Genomic DNA, 26982 nt, shown 5'->3' on the forward strand with positions numbered 1-26982 from the left:
CAAATATTCTCCAAAACTTTTTTGCTGAGTTTTTATAATGGAAACTGAACAGAACCTTCAAGTTTTTGAGGAAGATGTGGAGTGTTTCTGCTCATTTTCTACTTCAAAAGCTCCTAAAAAAAATAATTAATTCTTTTTCTGAAATGTATGCATATAGTCCAAAAATAATCATTTCCTGAAGTGTGTGCATATAGTAAAAAAAATAATCATTTCCTGTAGGGCGTGCATATAGCCCAAAAATAATCATTTACTGAAATATGTGCATTTAGCCCAAAAATAATAATTTCCTGAAGTGCGTGCATATAGTCCAAAAGTAATCATTTCCTGAAGTGCATGCATATAGCCCAAAAATAATCATTTCCGGAAGTACGTGCATATAGCCCAAAAGTAATCATTTGCTGAAGTGCGTGCATAAGGCCCAAAAATAATCATTTCCTGAAGTGCATGCATATAGCCCAAAAGTAATCATTTCCTGAAGTGCATGCATATAGCCCAAAAATAATCATTTCCGGAAGTACGTGCATATAGCCCAAAAGTAATCATTTCCTGAAGTGCATGCATATAGCCCAAAAATAATCATTTGCTGAAGTGCGTGCATAAGGCCCAAAAATAATCATTTCCTGAAGTGCATACATGTAGCCCAAAAATAATCATTTCCTGAAGTGCATGCATATAGCCCAAAAGTAATCATTTCCTGAAGTGCGTGCATATAGCCCAAAAATAATCATTTCCTGAAATGTATGCATATAGTTTAAAAGTAATCATTTCCTGAAGGGCGTGCATATAGCCCAAAAATAATAATTTGCTGAAGTATGTGCATTTAGCCCAAAAATAATCATTTCCTGAACTGCGTGCATATAGCCCAAAAATAATCATTTCCTCAAGTGCGTGCATATAGCCCAAAAATAATAATTTCCTCAAGTGCGTGCATATAGCCCAAAAATAATCATTTTCTGAAGTGCGTGCATATCGCCCAAAAATAATCATTTCCTGAAGTGCATGCATATAGCCCAAAAGTAATCATTTCCTGAAGTGCATGCAAATAGTCCAAAAATAATCATTTCCTGAAGTGCGTGCACATAGCCCAAAAATAATCATTTTCTGAAGTGCGTGCATATAGCCCAAAAATAATAATTTTCTGAAGTGCGTGCATATAGCCCAAAAATAATAATTTCCTGAAGTGCGTGCACATAGCCCAAAAATAATAATTTCCTGAAGTGCGTGCAAATAGTCCAAAAGTAATCATTTCCTGAAGTGCGTGTTTACAGCGCAAAAATAATTTCCTGATGTGCGTACATGTAGCCCAAAAATAATAATTTCCTGAAGTGCGTGCATATAGCCCAAAAATAGTTATTTCCTGAAGTGCGTACATGTAGCCCAAAAATAATCATTTTCTGAAGTGCGTGCATATAGTCAAAAAATAATCATTTCCTGAAGTGCATGCATATAGCCGAAAAATAATCATTTCCTGAAGTGCGTACATGTAGCCCAAAAATAATCATTTCTGGAGAGTTTCCACTCCAGAACCCCCTAAAAAAACCTCCATATGCACATAACCTGAGTGGAAGCTGAACAGAAACTCTCCAAATTCCCCTCAAAAACTCATATAAACATTTTGAAGGTTCTTCTCAGTTACTGAAACTCATCACAAAATAACTGTGCAACTTTCCCAAAATAGCAGTCTTCAGGTTAGTGACTGTTTCGGACGCTGTAGGGCGGTATATCTCTGTGCATTCTCTGAATTTCCTTGATATGCATAGTACAGGTTATTACAATGACTATTAATGCATACTGTAATACTGTGTTCTCGGCTCTTGGAGAAGCAGCCGGCAGGTAGTGTATAATTAAAAGCCAATGATCCTGGCTCTAAGGAGCTGATAAAAATAGACAAGGCACTCAGCTTAATGGTAACTGGATAGGCTTACCGGGCTGCCTTCAATTTGCTTGCAGATCAACGCTTTACATGGCTGGACAGATCCCAGATTTATTCAGATGGTTCAGGCATTGAGATGAGTAGACCCGTAGAAGTTCAGGTTCAACGCGTTTGACCTGGCTTAAAATAAAAGTTCGGTTCGGGACTCGGACTTGACCTGAACCCCATATAAGTCAATGGAGACCCAAACTTTTGTGCTAACAAATGGTCGTAGTAAGAGCTAGGGGGCTGGAAAAGGAAGCAAAACGGGGACAAATGCCCTGCAAACAAATGAGGATAGGGAACAAAATAAATAAAGACGTGGGCTCCTGACTATTTTTGATAACTAGCGCAGGTAAAGCAGAAGCTGTGGGCTGCAACCCTCAGCTGTCAGGTTTCATTTGGCTGGTTATCAATAATAGAGGGAATCCCATGCCGTTTTTTTATATAATATTTAAATAAATAATTTTAAACAACAGTGTTGGCTCCATCCTATTTTTTATAACCATCCAAGGTAAAGCAGACAGCTGGGGGCTGCTATTTTGCGGTTGGAAAGGCCCATGGTTATTTGGCCCTTCCAAGCCTAAAAATAGCAGCCTGCATTCTGGCACATTGCCCAGCTCTTCCTGATTGGCATGGTGCAGTGGCAATCGGGGTAATATTTTTGGGGTTGATGTCAGCTGTGAATTGACAGCTGGTTATCAAGCCCAGGGGTTAGTAATGGGTCGACGTCCATTAGACACACCCATTACTAACTCAGCAAGTGTACAGTTAAAAATTAACACAGAAAAAAAAAGTTTATTTGAATAAACCCTCATTCCCTCATTCATCGGCTTATTAATAAAAAAAAACCTGGAAGTTCCAACATAATCCAATTGAAGAATAAACACACCTCTATACTCCTTCATTCACCAAGTTATTAATTAAAAAGAAATCTTGGATGTTTCGAAGTAATCCAAAGAGTAATGTCCCATGATGTCCATCGATTCCTATGGAGCTATACTCCATAGACCACTGTCGGTCACCGGCAGCCTGGAATTTCCCACGAGCGGTGACGTGACTGGTACGTCACTGCTCATGAGAAACTCCGTACCTACCACTGACCAGCAGTATCGCCTATGCAGCCTCATTCTGAGAACTTTCTCAGAACAAGGTTCCATAGGTAACTGCCGATCAGCAGCAGCCTGGAATTTCTTGCGAGTGGTGACGTAACAGGCACGTCACGGCTCTTGAAAAACTCCGTGCTGCCGCTGACCGGCGGTGACCTATGGAGCTATGTTCTGAGAAAGTTCTCAGAACGCAACTTCATAGGAATCGATGGACATCGTGGGACATTACTATTTAGATTATGTCGGACCTTCCAGGATTTTTTTTAATAATAAATAGTTGAACAAGGGCATGTGGGGGAGTCTTTATTCAAATAAACTTTTTTCCCTGTGTGTGTGGGTTGTTCTTAACTCTGTACTTGCTAGGTTAGTAATGGGGGGGTCTGATAGACACCTCTGCATTACTAACCCCTGGGCTTGATTCCAGCTGTCAATTCACAGCTGACATCAACCACAGAAGTATTACCCAAATTTCCACCGCACCAGGGCAATCGGGAAGAGCCGGACAAAGCGCCAAAATTAGCACATCTAATGGATGCATCACTTTTGGGGCAGCTGTGGGCTGCTATTTTTAGGCTGGGAAGGGCCAAATAACCATGCTTCTGCCCACCCTGAAAGTACAAGCCCTTAGCTGTCTGCCTTACCTTGACCGGATATTAAAAATAAAGGGGATCGCACACCGTTTTTGTTGACCAGCCAAAGTAAATCAGCTGAGTGTTGCAGCCTGTAAATGTCTGTTTAACCTGTGCCAGTTATCAAAAATAGGAGCCCGCATAATTTTTTTGTCTTATCTTTATTGTTCACAGAAGCGCACAGGCAACTTCCACATGCAATAAAGCTTGTTGATTGGTTGCCTTTCACCAAATTTTATTAACATACGAACCTGAACACCAAACACGGACACAGACTTTTTTAAAATTCCGTGTTCAGGTCGGCGTCCGTTATAAACAACGAACTTTACCGTTTGGGTTTACTCATCCCTAGTCAGGAGCATCCCCCTTGGACTACATTGACACAGAGTATGAAAAATTAATTCAGAAAAAAAAAAACATTTTTTTTTATTTTTAGGCCATTTTCACTTTTCCTCTCCCTATTCAATGGTCCCGTCGGGGCTTCCATCCGAACCCACTGCGAAATGAGTTTTGGACGTATGCGCTGATGGAGCCATTGATTATACTGGTACAGACAGAGTCACTGTGCTCTGTCGTGCACCATTTTCAGGAGAATACGCTTACTGGAGGCAGACACCCAGACGCAGTCTACTACGTCGGGGTGTCCGCCTCCAATAGGTGTATACTCCTGAAAATGGTGCACGACAGAGCACATAGTGAATCCGTCTGCACCAGTATAGTCAATAGACCCGTTAGCGCATACGTGTGAAACCCGTTTTGCAGTGGCTTCGGATGGAAGCCCCGACGGGACCATTGAATGGGGAGAGGAACACAGTGTGAACACGGCCTTATTGTTATCTGTCTGGACAATTATTGAATAGAGTTGAGCGGACTGTGAATAATCCGGGTCCGGCGGCTCACCGTCGTGTTGACAAAGAAGTCCGGATCTGATCCGGAATCCAGCCCCATATATGTTAATGAGTAGCGGAATCCGGGACGAGAGAGGGAGAGGGAGAGGGAGAAATAAAAAAGTATCCGGATCGTGCACCCGGAATCCCGCGTCCGGGTCGGACTCGGATCTGCCGCTTAAACCGCGCAGTTCCAGATTTTGCAGATCCGGGTCCGCTCAACACTACTATTGAAATCTATTGGTGAGTTTCAGCCGAAAAATGAACAAAACTAGCGCCTGCTCCTTCTTTGGGGATCTTTTGGTTTTGATGAGTTTTTTCAAGCAATTTTTTTTTCTTGAAGCATTTTTTTTTTGGGTGCCTCCTGATTGGACAGTGCCTAGATGGGCCATTTTCCTTCAAGACCCGCTTCAAAGAAGTGACATTCACTATGAGGAGCAAAGAGAATTTACATTGCAAATAAATAAATAAGAGCCTTCCAAGCGCGTTTTTTTAGGTGATATTTCAAGCGTCTTTTGGAGCGGATTCACTCCAAAGCTTCTCCAAAACATCTTTGTGTGTGTATACCGGCATGACGAGGGTCTGGGTGTTATACACCGGGGGGAAGTCTATGGAACTGAATGAGAAAACTAAATTCAGTGGATACGACTTGTGTACCAATATATAAATCACATGGTTATTGTTACGTATAATTACATTCCTTTCCGATTTTAACGACTCGCTATATTTTTTTTATCACTGCTGAATTTTACAGATTAATGTTCACATTTAAAAGGCCATAATACATATTCATTTGGGGTTTTTGCAGCAGCAGCCATAGGTTAGTGAGGCTATGAAAACAGGATTATCTCTTCCTATATCTTCATGTTGTGCCTCCGCACAATGGCCTCCATTCTTGAGCTCAGGAGTCAGCGGCAGCCACTTACTGAGCAGCATTCCTTCGTCTTGCTCATCATCACTCCTGGGTCACCGCCAGCCTCCAGTTACCTCCAGAAGTCACGTACGACTCGGACTCATTGAATTCATGAATGAGGCTCAAAGTCATTCAAATGAATATCCCACAAATATACTAATAATTGCACGGCGACAATGACTGACCCGCTACCCTGCTCTTATCATTCTCTGTACATTACTGGACCATATAAAACGCGAGTGCACGTGTCTACAATGTAAAGAATGTCTGTCCAGGATGACATTTAGAAGGTGTACAAAGATGGCAGAGCTTGGACCTGTCTACAGGCCTAGATTATGTCATAAGGGAAGGGCGGGAGGGCCAGCCACAGCATTTAAGGAGTTAATTGAAATAAGCGTCGTCTCTGATTATGGACGACTGCGAATGGCACATACTCCACTCCATGCCGGCCTCAACACCCCTACTCCGGACCAGAAGAGGGAGTTCATAAGCGGCGGCCACCACCAGTGGGCTCTTATATACAGCATTCTTACATGCTGTATATAAGAGCCCAGGCCGCTGTGTAGAACATAAACACTTTATAATACTCACCTAAGGGGCGGTGTGGTGCAGACTGGTCGGATGGGTGTCTCCGTTCTCCGTTACTGGTGCCCCGTCTATGTGTAGAATGTAGAAATCCCTTTATAATACTTACCTAAACGGCCGCTGAGGTGGAGTTGGGTCAGATGGGCGTCTTTGTTCTCCGGTGCCGGCGTCTCCTCTTTCGGCCATCTACAATATGTCGTCCTTCTTCTGAAGCCGGGGTGCATGACGTGTCCTACGTCATCCACACTAGCCGGCATTACGGTTCTACGCAGGCGCAGATCAAAGTATTGTAGTGCGCCTGCGCAGGATCGGCGAGTGTGTATGACGTAGGACGTGTCATGCACCCAGGCTTCAGAATGAGGACGAAGATGGCCAAAAGAGTAGGCACCGGCACCGGAGAAAGGAGACACCCATATGGCCCAACTCCACCGCAGCGACCGTTTTGGGTGAGTGTTATAAAGTGATTTTTACGTTCTACTCAGCGGCCTGGGCTCTTATATACAGCATGTGAGAATACTATATATAAGAGCCCACTGGTGGTGGCCGCAGCTTATAGGGGCCAAATCTGGTGACAGGTTTCCTTTAAACTAATTATGCAATAAGAATGATCGTGTTTTGAGCTTGCAGCAATTAATTACATGTGACCAACGCACCAAATGGTCAAATCCTTTCACTCCGATCATGCAAGTGTGCAGCCAAGCTGGGAACAGATGTATTTGTTTGGTTACCATAATGAACAAATGGACAAAGCCTCAATGATCTGTTTGTCTAATATATCATGGTTAATTATTAGCAAACATTCTAAATAATAAGCCATAAGTGCCCAACAGCCCGATTCATCTGGGTAGATAAAGGCTACACGGATTTGTTTGCAGTAGTTTTCCTTCAGACTATGTGCGCACACTGAGTATTTGGTTGCAGAAATTTCTGCACCAAATCTGCATCTCTTGGCAGAAAAAAAGGGCGTTTTTGCCACTATTTTGTCTTGTTTTGCTGCGTTTTTATACATTTCTTTCCATGTATTTTATATGCCTTCTGGGGTGGAAAAACACTGCAAAAAACACTGAAAGAATTGACATTGATTTATTTCTGCACCAAATCTGCAAGGGGAAAAAAGCAACTTGTGCATACAACTTCAGGATTCTCATTGACTTTGCCGGTTAGATGACAATCAAACATATACAGTATTTATATATATATATATATATATATATATATATATATATACTAGCTGTAGTACCCGGGCGTTGCCCAGGATAGTAACTGTCTCTCTGTCTGTCTCTTTCCTTGTCTGTCTGTGTCTATGTCTCTGTCTGTCTTGTTTCTATCTCTCAGTCTGTATTTGTATCAGTCTATCTGTCTCCATCTCTGAGTCTGTCTCCATCTTTGTGTCTGTCTGTCTTTCTCTTTCTCCATCTGTCTCTTTCCCCATCTCTTTCCAGGGTTGGCTCTTTCCCCGTATGTCTCTTTCCCCGTCTGTCTCTTTCCCCGTCTGTCTCTTTCCAGGGCTGTCTCTTTGCAGGTCTGTCTCTTTGTTCAGCTGTCTCTTTCCAGGTCTGTCTCTTTCCATGTCTGTCTCTTTGCCCATCTGTCTCTTTGCCCGGCTGTCTCTTTCCAGGTCTGGCTCTTTGCCCGTCTGTCTCTTTCCAGGTTTGTATCTTTGCCCATCTGTCTGTTTGCCCGATCTGTCTCTTTGCCCGGTCTGCCTCTTTCTAGGGCTGTCTCTTTCCAGGTCTGGCTCTTTGCCCGTCTGTCTCTTTCCAGGTTTGTATCTTTGCCCATCTGTCTCTTTGCCCGGTCTGTCTCTTTGCCCGGTCTGCCTCTTTCCAGGGCTGTATCTTTCCAGGGCTGTCTCTTTGCCCGGGCCGTCTCTTTCCAGTGCTGTCTCTTTCCAGGGCTGTCTATTTGTCCGGTCTGTCTCTTTGCCCGGTCTGTCTCTTTGCCCGGTCTGTCTCTTTGCCCAGTCTGTCTCTTTGCCCGGTCTGTCTCTTTGCCCGGTCTGTCTCTTTCCAGGGCTGTCTGTTTCCAGGGCTGTCTCTTTGCCCCGATCTGTCTCTTTTCAGGGCTGTCTCTTTCCAAGGCTGTCTCTGTCTGTGTCTGTCTCTCTGTCTGTCTCTTTCTGTCTCTCTCTATCCATCTCCCCACCAACATCTTATTACCTCACACATAAGCTTCTTATACTAACAGTTTATTTTGTTCCTATAGCAACCACTGACAGTTACTATTAATAACCTAAAGCTCCCACCTCCATTCAGTTTAATGGAGGCAAGATTTTTGGAGAGTAACTGTAAAGCGCAGAGTTAAATTTTCCCGCTGAAAAATAGTCTATGACGTTCCCTGAGTCACATGGGGTGTCTGTGCAAAATTTCATGATTGTAAATGCGACGGTGCAGATTCCTTTAGCGGACATACACACATACATACACACATACACTCAGATTTTTATATATATATCTTTGAAATCTTTTATTCCATAGGAGATAAGTATATAAGTATCATTGCATGTGACTTCCAGCCACTCATCCTCCCACTAATATAACATTTATGCTGCGCATAGCAGTAATTTTGCAGATTTGGAGAAGGATTTTACCTGCTGTCGCCCTACAAAGATTGTTTTAATAAATTGTGGGATTTTTCTCAACAATGTCCAAGTAGAAATATTGCAGACCAAACACTTATGGCCGTCTTCTCCTGAGTGCTCTTCACCAGGGGAGTAATAATATTGAAAGATGTCAAGAATGTGCACGGGTATTCAGAAAGTGCGGATTTAGACTGACGGGGGATGTAAGTGAATATTGCTATCAGCGTGTGATCCATACAGCAAAAAATCTAGACATTACCTAATTATATCTAAGGATAATTTTGTTACAGTGGCCGGATGCCATAAATAAATGCTGCACATGTTCACCTCTAAACAACATTTTACAAATAATATTTAGCATTAATCAGCAAATGTTAAATAACATTGTATCATACCCCAGAGCTGCACTCACTATTCTACTGGTGGAGTCACTGTGTACATGCATTACATTACTTATCCTGTACTGATCCTGAGTTATATCCTGTATCATACCCCAGAGCTGCACTCACTATTCTACTGGTGGAGTCACTGTGTACATGCATTACATTACTTATCCTGTACTGATCCTGAGTTACATTCTGTATTATACTCCAGAGCTGCACTCCCTATTCTGCTGGTGAAGTCACTGTGTACATGCATTACATTACTTATCCTGTACTGATCCTGAGTTATATCCTGTATCATACCCCAGAGCTGCACTCACTATTCTACTGGTGGAGTCACTGTGTACATGCATTACATTACTTATCCTGTACTGATCCTGAGTTACATTCTGTATTATACTCCAGAGCTGCACTCACTATTCTACTGGTGAAGTCACTGTGTACATGCATTACATTACTTATCCTGTACTGATCCTGAGTTATATCCTGTATCATACCCCAGAGCTGCACTCACTATTCTACTGGTGAAGTCACTGTGTACATGCATTACATTACTTATCCTGTACTGATCCTGAGTTATATCCTGTATCATACCCCAGAGCTGCACTCACTATTCTACTGGTGGAGTCACTGTGTACATGCATTACATTACTTATCCTGTACTGATCCTGAGTTACATTCTGTATTATACTCCAGAGCTGCACTCACTATTCTACTGGTGAAGTCACTGTGTACATGCATTACATTACTTATCCTGTACTGATCCTGAGTTATATCCTGTATCATACCCCAGAGCTGCACTCACTATTCTGCTGGTGCAGTCACTGTGTACATACATTACATTACTTATCCTGTACTCATCCTGAGTTGTATCCTGTATTATACTCCAGAGCTGCACTCACTATTCTGCTGATGCGGTCACTGTGTACATACATTACATTATTTATCCTGTACTCATCCTGAGTTGTATCCTGTATTATACTCCAGAGCTGCACTCACTATTCTGCTGGTGCAGTCACTGTGTACATACATTACATTACTTATCCTGTACTCATCCTGAGTTGTATCTTGTATTATACTCCAGAGCTGCACTCACTATTCTGCCAGTGCAGTCACTGTGTACATACATTACATTACTTATCCTGTACTGATCCTGAGTTATATCCTGTATTATACTCCAGAGCTGCACTCACTATTCTACTTGTGCAGTCACTCTGTACATACATTACGTTACTTATCCTATACTGATCCTGAGTCACATCCTGGCTTATACTCCAGAGCTGTACTCACTATTCTGCTGGTGCAGTCACTGTGTACATCTAATATATAAAGCTGAGTGTATGTGTGTGTATGTCCGCTAAAGGAATCCGCACCATCGCATTTACAAACACAAAATTTTGCACAGACACCATCTGACTCAGGGAATGTCATAGACTATGTTTTGATGGGATAATTTAACCCTGCTCTTTACAGTTACTCTCCAAAAACCCTGCCTCTATTAAAGTCAATGGAGCTGGGAGCTACAGGTCATTAATAAGAGCTGTGATTGGTTGCTATAGGCAACAAAGGATAGTATAAGAAGCTTATGTGTGATGTAATATGATGTCGGTGACAGATAGAGAGAGACAAACAGGCAGGGAAAGAGACAGAAAGATAGAGACAGACAAGGAAAGAGGCAGACAGGCACAGACAGGGAAAGAGGCAGACAGGCACAGACAGGGAAAGAGACAAAGGCAGACAGGGAAAGAGACAGAGAGAGAAAGAGACACACACAGGAAAAGAGACAGAGGGGAAAGAGATAGAGACAGGGAAAGAGAGAGTGAAAGAGACAGAGACAGACGGGGAAAGAGACAGACGGGGAAAGAGACAAACAGAGGCAGACAGGCACAGACAGACAGGGAAAGAGACAGACAAAGGTAGACAGGGAAAGAGACAGAGAGGGAAAGAGGCACACAAACAAGGAAAGAGACAGAGAGGGAAAGAGATAGAGACAGGGAAAGAGAGAGTGAAAGAGACTGAGACAGACGGGGAAAGAGACAGACGGGGAAAGAGACAGACGGGGAAAGAGACAGACGGGGATAGAGACAGACGGGGATAGAGACAGACGGGGATAGAGACAGACGGGGATAGAGACAGACGGGGATAGAGACATACGGGATAGAGACAGACGGGGATAGAGACAGACGGGGATAGAGACAGATGGAGATAGAGACAGATGGAGATAGAGACAGATGGAGATAGAGACAGATGGAGATAGAGACAGACGGAGATAGAGACAGACAGACACAGAAATACACAGACACAGAGATAGAGACAGACAGACTGATACAGAGCCAGACAGAGAGATAGACACAGACAGACAGAGATAAAGACACAAACAGACAGACAGACATGGATAAAGACAGAGACAGACATGGATAGAGACAGAGAGACAGATAGGGAAAGAGAGAAACACAGGCAGACAGACAGGGAAAGAGACAGACGGAGAGACAGACACACAGAGACAGAAAGAGACAGACAGACACAGAAAGACACACAGAGACTGGGAGAGAGACAGAGAGACAGTTACTATCCCGAGCAACGCCGGGTACTATAGCTAGTCTATATATAAAACGGAGTGTATGTATGTGTGTGTAGGTGTGTATGTCCACTAAGGAATCCGCACCGTCGCATTTAGAGTCACAAAATTTTGTACAACCGTCTCATTTGACTCAGGGATGTATGTTTTGAGGGGAAATTTTAACCCCGTGCTTTACAGTTATTCGCTAAAAACTCATTAAAATCAATGGAGCTGGGAGCCACAGGTCATTAATAGGAGCTTTGATTGGTTGCTATTGGCAATGAAAGACAGGCTATATGTCAGTTAATATGATATCAGTAGAGACAGACACACACAGACACAGACAGACAGAGACACGCAGAGACAGACACACACAGAGACAGACAAACGTAGAGACAGACACACACAGAGATACCAAGAGACACACAGAGACACACACCCAGACACACACAGACAGAGATAAACAGAGAAAGACACACACACACATAGACTGAGATAAACAGAGGCAGAGACACACAGTGACTGATACAGGGACAGAAACACAGAGAGACACAGACACACACACACACAGACAGAGACATAGAGAGACAGAGACACACAGACACAGAGAAACAGAGACACACACACACACAGAGACATAGAGAGACACAGACACAGAGAAACAGAGACACACAAAGACAGAGACACACACACACACACACAGAGACATAGAGAGACACAGAAACAGAGACACACAAAGACAGAGACACACACACACACACACACACACAGACATAGAGAGACACAGACACAGAGACACACAAAGACAGAGACACACACACACACACACACACACACACACACACACACACACTTACAGAGCCATACAGACACAGAGAAAAAGAGAGAGATAGGCAGGCAGACAGAGACAGAAAGGGAGACAGACAGAGAGGGAGAGTGAAAGAGACAGAGACATGTAGTTACTTTCCCAGGCAACTCCGGGTACTACAGCTAGTACATTATATTACTGATCGAGAGTTACATCCTATATTATTTAATAGCGCCAAGGAATATAATCTGAGAAAATCTTCTATTTTAAGAGTAAAAATAATGGGAGAAATTGTATTAGCTTCTCGTAGCCCTTCATTGTCTTATCCTCTAGTAGGGCGTCTGGACTTAAGCCCCTGTATGTGATACATGCTGCCTGTGGATTGCAAGTGTCAACTGTCAGCTTCGCTTTAACACATGGACCCGGAGGGGATTTAAATTTGTTTAATTGGAAAACAAGGGTGTCAGGGTCCTTATGGACATTATATGATCATTATACAACTGCCATCATCAATATCACATCAGTGGGGTCTGATGTCCGGACCACCATCATCATCTGTTACCCATGTTGGAAGTACCCAATGTACAGATGAATCCAGCTCTGCACATATCTCCCCCCTATTAGAGGTCATTATTGGCTAATTACACTCAGCTCATATTATAGTGAATGGGATCTGAGCTGCGATACCCAATGGATAAGCGCAGTGGTGCCCCAGCTCCATACACTGAGCATGTCCAGCAGCCATAGAATCCGGTAACTGCTGACCGGTGGTGCCTATCAGAAAGTGATGAGCTGTCCTAAGCATAGGCTCTCATAGACTATAAGCTTGTGAGCAGGACCCTCAGTCCTCTTGGTATCTGTTGAATTCTGTCAGTCTGTAAGGCCTTGGCGAGTAAAACGGGCCAAGTGGAACGCGATAAAAAAAAAATCACATTCCACTTGAACTCATGTTACTCTAGGGGCCGTTCCCATCTGCAATTATTTTCTGAGCCCCAATCAGACCAAAAAAAAGTCGCAACATGCTGATTGTGTAATTCTATCCGTATTCACTCACACCAATATATGGGTGCGAGTTACACCTCGCACTGCACTCGGATGACACCAGAGTGCAGTGCGGTAATCACATCAGCTAAAAATGGAGGAGATGGGGGAATTAGTCCCTCCCTCTCCTCCGCAGCTGTGCTCCAATGGCAGGATCAGATCACAGTATAATGACACTTGGCTTACACTCAGAGCATAGCAGGAGCTGGGGGTCACTAGCATATCGCATCTCATACCATATGTTTGTGTGTCCTGAGCCTAATGTCTGCACTGGCGGGCACTGACGGAAGAGGCCCCTGTGCAAGAATAATTTAGGGGCTGGGGCCCTTTGCAGTCCAAAAGCTCATCACAATGTACAATCCCGTATATGTCCGTCCTTGATTGTCTGTATATGCCCTATTTGAATTGTAGGGCCCTGTGCGCACAGTGCGTTTTGGTGCGCTTTTCTGCCAGGAAATGCAGATTTGGTGCAGAATTTTTTGCAACTAAATTGCTGCGGAATATACAGTATATAAATAGAAATTATTATTATTATTATTATTATTATTGGCCATCAGTTTTTTTGTCCTGGATAACTCCTTGGTTTCTTCTTATTGTTTTTTGTTTTTTTTTTATTGTAGCATAAACTTTTTTTTTTTTCTTTTTTGCATATTATTGTTTTGTAACGAAATTTTATTGCTTAACCCTAGTACATATATAGCTTTGGGCGCAAGGCAGATATACATACTTTCACTTGAAATGATAAAACAGCTACTTTTTATGTCAGAACAGAATTTCCTGCAAACTATAAATACCTCCTAAGTAAGGGCGGCGGTTGTATTGGGCGAGACCAGTTTCACAGCAAAAAATAATATAAAACGACCTCGCTCTATGGGCCTGCACCGATATCAGCAGCCCCATGTAAGCCCCTTTGTCAGCAGCCTACCTTTATGGGCCTTCACTGCTAATGACAGCCCCGTGTAACCCTCTGTCAGCACCAGCCTCTATGGGCCTTCACTGATAATGACAGCCCCGTGTAACCCTCTGACAGCACCAGCCTCTATGGGCCTGCACTGATAATGAGAGCCCCAAGTAACCCCTTGTCATCCCAGCCTACCTCTATGGGCCTGCACTGATAACGACAGCCCCATGTAACCCCTTTTGTCAGCACCAGCCTACCTCTATGGGCCTGCACTGATAACGACAGCCCCATGTAACCCCTTTTGTCAGCACCAGCCTACCTCTATGGGCCTGCACTGATAACGACAGCCCCATGTAACCCCTTTTGTCAGCACCAGCCTACCTCTATGGGCCTGCACCCATACCGACAGCCCCATGTAACTCCCTTTGTTAGCACCCGGCTACCTCTATGGGCCTGCACTGATAACGACAGCCCCATGTAACCCCCCTTTATCAGCATTAGACTACCTCTATGGGCCTGCACTGATAACGGCAGCCGCATATAACCCCCTTTGTCAGCACCAGCCTACCTCTATAGCCCTGCACTGATAATGACGGCCCCATGTAACCGCTTTGTCAGCACCAGCCTACCTCTATGGGCCTGCACTGATAACGGCAGCCCCATGTAACCCCCTTTATCAGCATTAGACTACCTCTATGGGCCTGCACTGATAACGGCAGCCCCATGTAACCCCCTTTATCAGCATTAGACTACCTCTATGGGCCTGCACTGATAACGACAGCCCCATGTAACCGCTTTGTCAGCACCAGCCTACCTCTATGGGCCTGCACTGATAACGGCAGCCCCATGTAACCCCCTTTATCAGCATTAGACTACCTCTATGGGCCTGCACTGATAACAGCAGCCATGTGTAACAACTCCCTTTGTCAGCACCAGCAGAGATTGCAATCTGCTGACCCCACAACACAAGCCCCCTGTGTTCTGTACCCAATGGAGGATACATGAGCCTCCTCCTAATCTAATTAAAACACAGGACTCCCCCAGCAGGACCTGGTGCCCCTTGGCCCTGGTCTTATGAGTAGGGGGCAGGGATCACTGACCCTAGATTACTGCAGAGGATTCCTTAGCCAGAGGATTAAGAAGAACAGGACTAAAGCACAGAAGGAAGAATAAAAAAAAAAAAGGGAGGAGGAGGGGGGGGGGGGTAGTGCTGTTTGCTGGAGGGAGATATTATTAAAAAAGATGTCATCAGTGCTGCAAGGGTTAACAAGCAGGGGGAGAGTGCAGGAAAGCTGAGTGGCTGTGTCACATGCTCACCTGAATGGGGAGGAGTGAGAGGTGGATCTTTTTTTTGCAATGGGGAAAGAAATATTTCCCAACAAACAAATAACACAAGCTCTTTATTTGCAAACAAGCAGCAGGCTGTGGTGAGGCTGGAGGGCTGGCCTGCGCTGATCTGCTCCGGGTGATCCCCCCGCCCTGTGACCAGCGGAGCAGACACTTTGCTGGAGCTTCCCAGGACATGCTGCCAGGATCATAGGCACTTAGTGCTGCCCTCCTCCATGCCCCGGCTCTGCCCCCGGAGCTGCACTCCCTGCAAGCAGCACATTAGTGCCATGAAGAAGGGAAAAGTTTCTGCAGATCCTGTGTGCTGGAAGTGATCTTGGCCGGAGCTGCTGCTTTGTTTTCTGTTTATTTGCTACTGATCAAGCTGGAAGCGCTGGAGTGATCCGTGCATGGGGATCTGCTGACCACAACCCGGCCATGGGAGGCTGCATGGGAAGACCGAGGGCTGACAACCAGAGATCCCAGTCCAGGGCCTCCACAAACACTCGCAAGAGGGCAGGTATGTAGTGTGCCTCCATGTGCCTGCACTTCAGGCCAGCGTCCACTGGGTGGCGGTGTGCCAGGTGGAGCTGCTATCTGCCCTTTATTCTTGTTACAATGTATCAGGAACTTCTGGTTTGATGAAATATTGAACAGGAATTGCAAGAAGTGAAGGGACCTGAGGTGATTGTGCAGAGTCTGGCCGGATTTATGGGGTGATAACCAGATGTGGCTACTATTATAGCAGTTAAAATTGCCATAATGTTACCATTTTGGAGCAATCGAGTACAAGGTGTGAATACTTATTCAATAAGGTGATTGTTTATATAAAAGGAACACTAAGTCAGAAGTGTGTGTGTGTGTGTGTGTGTGTCTCTCGCGCTGTGTGTGTGTGTGTGTGTGTGTCTCTCGCGCTGTGTGTGTGTGTGTGTGTGTGTGTGTGTCTCTCGCGCTGTGTGTGTGTGTGTGTGTGTGTGTCTCTCGCGCTGTGTGTGTGTGTGTGTGTCTCTCGCGCTGTGTGTGTGTGTCTCTCGCGCTGTGTGTGTGTGTGTCTCTCGCGCTGTGTGTGTGTGTCTCTCGCGCTGTGTGTGTGTGTGTGTGTGTGTGTGTGTCTCTCGCGCTGTGTGTGTGTGTGTGTGTGTCTCTCGCGCTGTGTGTGTGTGTGTGTCTCTCGCGCTGTGTGTGTGTGTGTGTGTCTCTCGCGCTGTGTGTGTGTGTGTGTGTCTCTCGCGCTGTGTGTGTGTGTGTCTCTCGCGCTGTGTGTGTGTGTGTGTCTCTCGCGCTGTGTGTGTGTCTCTCGCGCTGTGTGTGTGTGTGTCTCTCGCGCTGTGTGTGTGTGTCTCTCGCGCTGTGTGTGTGTGTGTGTGTCTCTCGCGCTGTGTGTGTGTGTGTGTGTCTCTCGCGCTGTGTGTGTGTGTGTGTCTCTCGCGCTGTGTGTGTGTGTGTGTGTGTCTCTCGCGCTGTGTGTGTGTGTGTGTGTCTCTCGCGCTGTGTGTGTGTGTGTGTGTCTCTCGCGCTGTGTGTGTGTGTGTGTCTCTCGCGCTGTGTGTGTGTGTGTGTGTGTCTCTCGCGCTGTGTGTGTGTGTGTGTCTCTCGCGCTGTGTGTGTGTGTGTGTGTGTCTCTCGCGCTGTGTGTGTGTGTGTGTGTGTCTCTCGCGCTGTGTGTGTGTGTGTGTCTCTCGCGCTGTGTGTGTGTGTGTGTCTCTCGCGCTGTGTGTGTGTGTGTGTGTGTCTCTCGCGCTGTGTGTGTGTGTGTGTGTGTCTCTCGCGCTGTGTGTGTGTGTGTGTGTCTCTCGCGCTGTGTGTGTGTGTGTGTGTGTGTGTCTCTCGCGCTGTGTGTGTGTGTCTCTCGCGCTGTGTGTGTGTGTCTCTCGCGCTGTGTGTGTGTGTCTCTCGCGCTGTGTGTGTGTGTCTCTCGCGCTGTGTGTGTGTGTGTCTCTCGCGCTGTGTGTGTGTGTGTCTCTCGCGCTGTGTGTGTGTGTGTCTCTCGCGCTGTGTGTGTGTGTGTGTGTGTGTGTCTCTCGCGCTGTGTGTGTGTGTGTGTGTCTCTCGCGCTGTGTGTGTGTGTGTGTCTCTCGCGCTGTGTGTGTGTGTGTGTCTCTCGCGCTGTGTGTGTGTGTGTGTCTCTCGCGCTGTGTGTGTGTGTGTCTCTCGCGCTGTGTGTGTGTGTGTCTCTCGCGCTGTGTGTGTGTGTGTCTCTCGCGCGCTCTGTGTGTGTGTGTGTCTCTCGCGCGCTCTGTGTGTGTGTGTGTCTCTCGCGCTGTGTGTGTGTGTGTGTGTGTGTGTGTGTCTCTCGCGCTGTGTGTGTGTGTGTGTGTCTCTCGCGCTGTGTGTGTGTGTGTGTGTGTGTGTGTGTCTCTCGCGCTGTGTGTGTGTCTCTCGCGCTGTGTGTGTGTGTGTGTGTGTGTCTCTCGCGCTGTGTGTGTGTGTGTGTGTCTCTCGCGCTGTGTGTGTCTTGTATTTTTTTCCTGCATTTGCTCTACATTTACATTTCTGCTATTGCTCTCTGATATCAGCCTCTCTGCCTAGTGATAGGCTGATAGAAAAGCCCTGAGATTACTGATAAAAAAAAAAACCTAATTCCACTTCTTTCCCCAACGACCCCCCCCCCCCCCCCCCAATCCCCCCATGATCTCTGCTTTATTGCATATCACTTATTTCAGGAGAATTACACATACATAGGTAACTTATTAGCCACAGCTTTCTAAAAACACAGTCTCCGTTTCATTCATAGGGTTTCCGCTTGTTTTCTGGCATAAAGTTCTATGAAAGATTGCAGAATATTTGGCCTTTTTTACGCCAGCTGTGTGGATATAGCAGGGGTGGAGCATGGTGACGCCAGTCCATCTAATTCATCATAATTTGCGTCACAATAGTGGCATCTATTACACCTGAAATGTTCCCGAACCCCTGGCAGGCGTAACCCTTTTCTGGCAGAGGCGCCCTCCAGGTGTGGAATGTGCCAAACTCATTGAGTCGCGTGCCTCTTAAAGTGTTGCTTAAGTGTTGCGGTCGTCTTTTTTGTCTTTCAGCGCAGGAGTGGCGCTTTAAATCCAAGTCCCCTGCCCCCAAACTTGCCCTCTGGCGACGCTATACTTTTTAGGCATCTCTATGGTCCCACGGTGCCATATTGTGCTCGTAACTTCCAACTGTCCAGAAGTTGCGTTGCAAGCTCTCGATACAAGTCTGAGCACCTGAACAAGGCTCCCATAGACTTGTACTGAGTTGTGACCTCCGGCGCCCTCCATGAAACACTGAAACTACTGGCAGGTCACAAACTTCGAGACCGACCGGAGTGATGGTGATGGGTAAAGATGCCGGAAGGTGACTATAATAAGGGGGTTAGGGACTTATATTTAAAGCACCACTCTAGTGGTGCAATAAAAATACAAAAATGCTGGCATGGTGTTGTAATGAATTTGGTGCATTACTTGCAGTAAGATTTGCAAAACTCCCAGACTTTATACTGTTAGGTTCAGTAATAGTGAAGGTGGCCACGTTGGATGGAAAGTTGAATTAACGTTTTGTGTACTGGATAGAAAATTGAGACAAGGGGAGTTGTATGGTGGTGGTGGGGGGAATTGTACCCCCACCCCCCCGACTCTTATGTCATGCGTTGTCCTCTTTGAGCCGCGATGCTTTTCCGATGGATGTGCGCCCTCCAACGCACATCCAGCTGAAGCAAGACAGGGACTGGGGTCAGTGAGCCCCCACCACCCCCAGCGATCTTCGGCTCTTGGAGCGCTTACCTTTCCCCGTCGGATGCCGCGTCCTCGCCACCTCCGCAATGCATGCAGCAGTGGGATGAGGTCGCAGAGTGACCTCATCATGCTGCTGCACGCTGGCCTGCGGGATGATGCTCCCTGCTCTGACCACTCACCTTGCCTCCATCAAATGGCTAATTTGCATGCAAAGCCCTAGAAGGGCTTTCCATGCAAATTAGCCATGTGGACTGGCTGAAGTGAGCCAGGCCCCTCTGCTGTGATTGAAGCCCTATGAAGAGAGAGGCCCGGGCTTCATAAAGCTAAGTAATTACCCCGGGCCCGATACACCTGTCAGGGATGTCATATGTCATGCCCTGATGGCGGCCCTGCATGCACATATAATGGGTGGACACAGACTGAAGAGACCCCTCTGCCAGAAAAATATATGGGCCCTTTGCAGTTCAATAGTTCCTCATAATGCACAATCCCTCCTGCTTTGGAGGTAGATGTGTCCCCTTGACCTCTTGGGACCACATTGCACCAATGATATGTCTTCCAAGTTCCCATGCCTCAGCAGTCATTTTCCATACATGCAAGACTGAACACTGAGGTCAGTGATTGGCTGCAGGGGTATTGTGCTGTAGACGTGATGTCACTTCTGCAGCTGTGTCGACAAAAACTGGGACAAGGCAGCGTGTATAGGTGAGCATTACCTTCAGGCCAAGTTTTACCCTAGGGCCATCTCTACAAGGATACAACCTCCCTTTGTGTCTAGATGGAGCTACTCCTTTCCAGCAAGCCAACTGCTCAAAACCTGTCAAACCTGGGGGTTGATGGAACCAGGTAACTGTGTTATGGATTCCACTGCCCAAATTGACATGAAGTCATACATTTCAGATAGCGATCAGCTGTTCATACTGCCCTCCCCTGTACACAGGCTGGCAGTGGCTTATCTACTATGAGTGGAAGAAGGAACTGGGTAACGACCCAATCCTTCTCTTCTCCAACATGTCGAGGTGAAGTTGGGAAACCACCGTACACTTTTGATTATGGGCCGTCCTTCTGAAATTTTGCCAATATTAGTTTAGTTTAAAAGGGGTTGCCTACCACTGGATGACCCAAGAGAAAACCCTTGCTCTCCGATGTTACCCGGTGCTTTTGTGGCCTACAGGATGTCAAAGTCACCATTGTTTGGTGATTTGCACACTTGGGGTATTCGAAGTAGTGGACATCTTCTCACCAGCTGACTATGATTGGACATAACCTTGCAGAAAAATTAAGCATAAAAGATGACCCACTGGGCTGTGGGTATTTATGGATCTAATTTGCAATGTGATAATATCAGGCCATGGTTATGAAGGGCGTGTATATGTGTATGAACGATGTGTACGATGTGTATGTGTATGTACGATGTGTATAAAGGGCCCATGCCTTTAAAGAGAACCAATCATCAGGATTTTCCTATATAACCTAAAGCCAGTGCTATACTGGCACTATCAGGCTGATTCTATACATACTTGTAGGGGTCAGATCGGATGTTTAGGTTTTGAAATCCAAGAAAGTAAAGTTTATAAAATCGGCAGCTGCTTGAGTGACAGAAGCTGAGGAGCAGATAATACCTGGGGGTATCATAGTTATCCCCTCCCCCTGGTAGAATTAGCATAAGTATTATACCATCGATTTAACTTTTCTCTTCCAGGACCTGTGGTGAGGTCATACCCATGTGACAAGAAGGGGCGGGGCCTCAGCCAACAAAGCTGATACCAGGAAGAAACATATTTCTGTTGGCTGAGGCCCCGCCCCTTCTGGCCACATGGGTATGACCTCACCACAGGTAAAATCGCAGTTTATAGGTCCAAGCAAAGTATGGGATTTCAAGCAACTGTCAGCCCAATTTGTCCTACAAGGCAGAGGCAGAAATACCTTTGGCGCAACCTGTTTGGACGCACAGGGGCCCAAGAGGTGAAGGGGGCCCATTTCTACCTCCAAAGCAGGTGCAGTTATGCATTTTTATGAGCTCTTGGGCTGCAAAGGGCCCTCTTCTTGCACAGGGGCCCTTTTCTGTCTGTGTCCACCAGTGCTACAGGAAGTTGTCCACCACTTCTTCTTTTTTTTTTTTTTTTTTTTTTTTAATGGGTGACCTATCCTAAGGAGTGACCATCCGCATCTGATCGGTAGACGTGAAATATCCAGCCCCTCTGCGCCAATCGGCTGCTATCAGCACCAGCTATGGATGCTGCCGGAACACGGTAACGCCATCGTTTCTATAGGTCCACCCACTATTCAAATGATTGGGCGGGGGGTTTTAAGTGAAAACAAGAAAAACACTGTGTAATATACCTTACTTTTTTTTTTTTTTAACAAAAAAATCTGCTGCAAAAGACTTAACATAACACTGCACATAACCTTAGTAGTTTAGAAGGGGGGGGGGTGTTTTTTGTTTTTATTTTTTTGCAATATTTGGATTGGACAGCACTCAGTTCGGAGGTGATTTTATCATGATCAGCTTGAAAAAAAGTGATATGTACATTTTTTTTCTTTTTTTTTCTTTTTTTTTTCCACCCACTTTTCAAAACCTGAAGCGAAAAAAATAAATAAAAATAAATTATAATTTAGACCGTTAAACACACAGAAAATCTGCTGCAAAAGACTCAATGCATGCACATGACCTTAAAGTGGTTTGGGAAGGGGGGGGGGGGTTTCTAATATTTTGAAAAAATTCTCTAGACTAAACATATGAAGAGCAAGGTTGATTTTTACATTAAGAAATAAAAAGAACAATCTGTTAATTGGTGCAAAATTGACACTTGTGTCAAAAAAGACCTCAATTAATTATTATTTCCATGTGTATAAACTTTTTATTTATAAAATGCACGGAACCATACGGGCGACACATCGACGACGTCCACATCTCGGAGGGCTGTGGCTGCAATGTCGGGCTGGATTTGTAGGTTTCTCCTAGTCCGTGTACGTGTGGACGCCTGTTTACATACCATTCCTTAAAGACCTTTAACCAGAACTTCAAGTGTGACTGTAGATTGTAGGTTCAAGGTGACGATACCGTTCTATGCAGATTTCCTCTGTTCCGCCAATGATCGAGCGGTGGACTTTAGTCGCGGGAGTGTTTGGCTTTTTGTGATTTTTCGCCCTTTCCTTCTGGCGATCCTTTTCTACCCTTTCTGTTACATAACGGCTGAATGTTACTTCTGGTGTTGTGTGTTCGGTCACTTGGCAACTGATTGCCGGCTCGTTGAGTTTACTATAAGGCAAAGAGGGAAAAAAAAGAAGCAATAAATCCTGTACGTAAGCGAGAAATCACGACTGCAAATAATTTATTTCCTTAAAGGGGTTTGTATCAGGAGGTGAAATGCGTCGATGAGGATGGGTGCACACGTTGCAACAGGTATGTAGGGACGCGTCCTCATCTGTCCCCCCTCAGTGAGCGGCGCAGAACAGCCCCTTCTAAAGGAGCAAAAAAACCTGCCTTTTCCATATAATGGCGCTACATCTGTCTGTCACCTCCGATACCAATGTGTTCTGTCTCTATGGGTTTATGGGTCCTGATCTGGGAGTGGAATGAGAAATGTCAAGTAACTAGATAGTACGGACTAGAAAAGGAACAGGGACAAAATAAACAAAAAATGAAATAATGCTTGGTTTCAACTGTAGTAGAGGTAGGTTTCTGCTGCAGCAAGCAGTATCCCAGCTAGAAAGACACTATGAAGTCCAGCATCTTGAGAATCCGTGTGGTCCTTTCCTTGCTGTTCATTCCTGTTGTTTGCTACCCTTTTGGCTTTACTCCGGTGGTCTCTGCTTCCAGAAGATCAACTTTGTCCCGTCATAGGCTCTGCACACACGACCATTGAAAAACTCTGACCACATATTGCGGCGAAGACTTTAGCTGTGTGCCTGTCTACATAGTGGACGGATGTAGACCCTACCTTCAATGTAGCCCTTGTCTGGTCCATAGTGTCCATGTGCACGTGAAAGATAGTTCTTGCTGACATTGCTCCTTGTGTTATCTATTTTCCACACTGACAAAATAACCCAATGTCAGTCTGAAGATGACTGCTGCAGTGGTACACTGCAGTTTGTGTCTGGCTGCAGCGGTGACATATTCCTAGAGCAGGAAGCAGAAACTGGTTATGATACCATAGCATATTAGTATCTGTCTTCACTAAGGATGAGCGGCCACTACCATGTTCTATACTGATCATGAGCAATTGGACAATCGAATGGGCTTGACTTGTGTACCTTGTTTAATGGAAGTCAATGGGGAACTCAAGCTATTTTTTTCCCCTTCGCCCATGACAGTGTGTCGCCCTGGGCAAGCCAGGGGACACAGATAACAACACCACTACACCCCACACTCCAGGTAGGCACACCTGCTAACCAGAAATCCTTGTTGCCTCCCTCCAGAGGTTGATGATGCACACCAGGGGGTGGGCCAGGCGGTTGGCTCCGCCCACCAAGGAGCTCACAACTCTGGAGGCAGGAAGTAAACCAGGCAGATTAGCCCAGGCAGGGCTTGAGTAAACATCGAGATAGCCCCGGGCAGGGGAAGAGTGCAGTCTGGCTGAGGGCTAGAGTAAACAGCAAGTGAAAGTAAGAGAAGTGAAACAGGAGGAAAGCAAGAAGTGGTGACAGCGCAAAGAGATTGCAAAGCCTGAGAGCCCAGCTGTGTGTAGGGCTAGAACAGCAAGGTCAGCGACGGCGGTGACTGTCCGGAGTGGGACAGTTCGGAAGTTCCTGGAAGGACCCCGTTGGCTGTGTGCCCGGTGGTCTGGAGCAGTGTTCCGAAGGACAGTCAGCACCAGGGCAGGGGCCTCTCGGACCCCGGCAAGGCTAGGAGTCGCCCAATTTGCCGAATCCGTCAGTGACGGGGACGCAGATCCCCCAACAACAAAGTCCCGATTGACGGCAACAGCCCGACCATTAACGGGGAGACACCGCCACCGCCAAGGCACCAGTTTCCCCAGGGCCAGCGCCTGCGGGCAAAGTGTAGAGCTCCTCCGGCCCAGATTGCAGTCGGGGAGCGGGTAACCGGAGGGAATCCACCGATACCACCAGACCACACAGGTGCAAGGAAGAGAGAAGTCACCGTCACCTACCGGGAGTGCAGGTGCAGCCGTCTGTGGGACCGTCCTACCAGCCGTTGGTTTACCGTACAAACTGTGTCCGTGTCAGGCTGAGTGAGTACCATAGTGCCGCAAGGCACAGCGCTGCCCCCGCGTCCCTGCGCCCTCCAGGCCCTACACTTTACATCTCTCCACCGGGCCCCGGGATCACCAACCCCTACCCACGGAGGGGCAACACAACACCTGGCTGCTCCCATCACCATCCCCGGGACCCCCACACCGAGCAGCGGTGGTGCAATCACCACAACCGTGGGTGGCGTCACGAACTATAACCCCAACAAACAACCCCCCTTTCACTCACGGGCGAGGAGTGCCGCTCGAGACACCCCGGGATCCGGCCCGCAGCTCGAGCCACCAGGAGCAACTGCCGGACCCGAGCAGAAGGGGTGAGCGCGGTGTGCTGACACCCTCCTCCCCGCCCGCGACAACAGCACCACCTGAGAGGTTCCGCCCACATCAGGACAGGAAACCCACTGATAAAAGGCGGCACCTCTCCTCCACATCAGTAGGCTTACAGAGCCAGAGAGGCTACCCTCCTTAAGAGTAGGAAGGCGGTTACCACGGATATTTATTGCAGGGTCTGGCAAAAGTTCCTGCGGGTTTTCGGTGCACAGGTGATGGGTCCTCCTCCTATCTCGGCCATTTTGGATTTTTTTTCAGCAGGGAGTGGTACTGGTCCTGGCCACTAACACCTTAAAGGTCCAGGTTTCAGCCCTAGGTGCCCTTTATAATCAGAACCTGGCTGGGAATCCTTGGATTGGCCGCTTTATTAGATCCTGTGCTAGATCTGCCCCGGTTCCCATTCCTCGTATGCCCCCCTGGGATTTGAATCTTGTCCTGGATGCCCTTGTAGACACTCCCTTTTGAGCCCCTCTCGGAAGTTTCCCTTAAAATCCTGTCCCTGAAGGTGGCACTCCTCATTGTACTGACGTCAGCTAGGAGGGTGGGGGATTTACAGGCTCTCTATTGTCCATCCATATACCCAGGTTCTGGCAGACAGAGTGGTACTGCGCACAGACCCTTCCTACCTTCCTAAGGTGGTTAAGCCCTTTCACAGGTCACGGGAGATTATTTTGCCTTCCTTTTGTGACCCCCCCCCCCCCCTTCGAATGACAAGGAAGCCAGGCTTCATAGATTGGATGTGAGAAGGGCCCTTCTTACCTACCTGGATAGGACTAAGGACTGGCGGAAGTCCCAGGCCCTTTTCGTGGCATTTCGGGGTAGTACTAAGGGTTGCCAGGTGTCTAAGGCTACAGTGGCACGTTGGCTTCGGGACGCCATCTCCCATATTACTCGGCCAAGGGTGTCCCTGCTCCTCTTCACATTAGAGCACACTCCACTAGGTCAGTCTCCACTTCATGGGCTGAAAGGGCTGAGGTCTCTGTTGAACAGATTTGCAGGGCCGCCACTTGGGCCTCTGCTTCTACATTTTTTCGTCACTACAGACTTGACTTGTCTTCCACGGCTGACCTTTCTTTCGGTAGACCGGTCCTTCAAGCGGTGGTCCCTCCCTAAGGTGCTTGGTCTATAGAATCTCTCAGGTGGTGCTGTCATGGGCGAAGGGGAAAAAATCTTAATTACTTACCGGTAATGTGATTTTCAGTAGCCCATGACAGCACCCTTAGTTCCCCCCCCCCCCCCTCCCTTTTTCACTGGTTCTGGGCACCCTTCGGGGAGTGTTACCGTTAGTGGTGTATTCCTGGTGGTGGTGTGAGTAACTTTTTCTGATTTTGTTTTGTTGGACCTCTCTGGCTCTGTAAACCTACTGATGTGGAGGAGAGGTGCCGCCTTTCCTTTCCTGATATGGGCGGAACCTATCTCTCAGGTGGTGCTGTCATGGGCTACTGAAAATCACATTACCGGTAAGTAATTAAGATTTTTCTGGAAGATTTTCGGGGAAAAATGCTGAAGTTCCCCATTGACTCCCATTGTACTCTGTACATGCGTCACGTCTGTCTAAGCATCCAACTACTTATTTCGAGTACTGAGCATGGTAGTGCTCGCTCATCTCTAGTTACCAGTACTGGGCACCCGAGCATGGTAGTGCCCGCTCATCACTAGTTACCAGTACTGAGCACCCGAGCATGGTAGTGCCCGCTCATCACTCGTCTCTTCCTTTTCTGACCCTTAGCATGGCACGGCAGGGTGACTGCGACCTTTATTGCTGTGTGGCCAGGTGCTCAGGATCTTGCAGCATTATAAAATCCCTGTGGCCTGCGGCTTCACCTGACTCGGTGTATGAGATTGTATTAGTCCTATAAGATAACTTTATCATTTATTTTGATTACCAAATAAAGTTTTTTGCATTTAGTCCGAGTCTATGTATGAGGGTTCATCCCAAATTTGTGTCCCATAGTTAGGTATCCATCTTAGATGGGTGTATATATATATAAGGCTGCTTTCAGTTCAGCGGTATTCTGCCGCATCCGGCACAAACGCAGTACAGTTCAATACAGTTAAATGGAATTGCGGCAAGATAAGCCTTAGGTCACATGTGGCCGCATG

General features: G+C 46.5%; 1 protein-coding gene across 1 annotated transcript in view; it reads left to right on the top strand.

Moving 5' to 3' along the window:
• Positions 1-15648: 15648 nt before the first annotated feature.
• UBTD1 (ubiquitin domain containing 1) overlaps positions 15649-26982 on the top strand; it is an 83596-nt gene continuing 72262 nt past the window's right edge. Inside the window, exon 1 of the mRNA XM_075352228.1 lies at positions 15649-16155. Within this exon, the coding sequence (XP_075208343.1) occupies positions 16074-16155 (82 nt within the window). The 5' untranslated portion in view covers positions 15649-16073. The remainder of the gene's footprint in view (positions 16156-26982) is intronic.

Source organism: Anomaloglossus baeobatrachus, chromosome 5, assembly GCF_048569485.1.
Source record: "Anomaloglossus baeobatrachus isolate aAnoBae1 chromosome 5, aAnoBae1.hap1, whole genome shotgun sequence".
Taxonomy (NCBI): Eukaryota; Metazoa; Chordata; class Amphibia; order Anura; family Aromobatidae; genus Anomaloglossus; species Anomaloglossus baeobatrachus.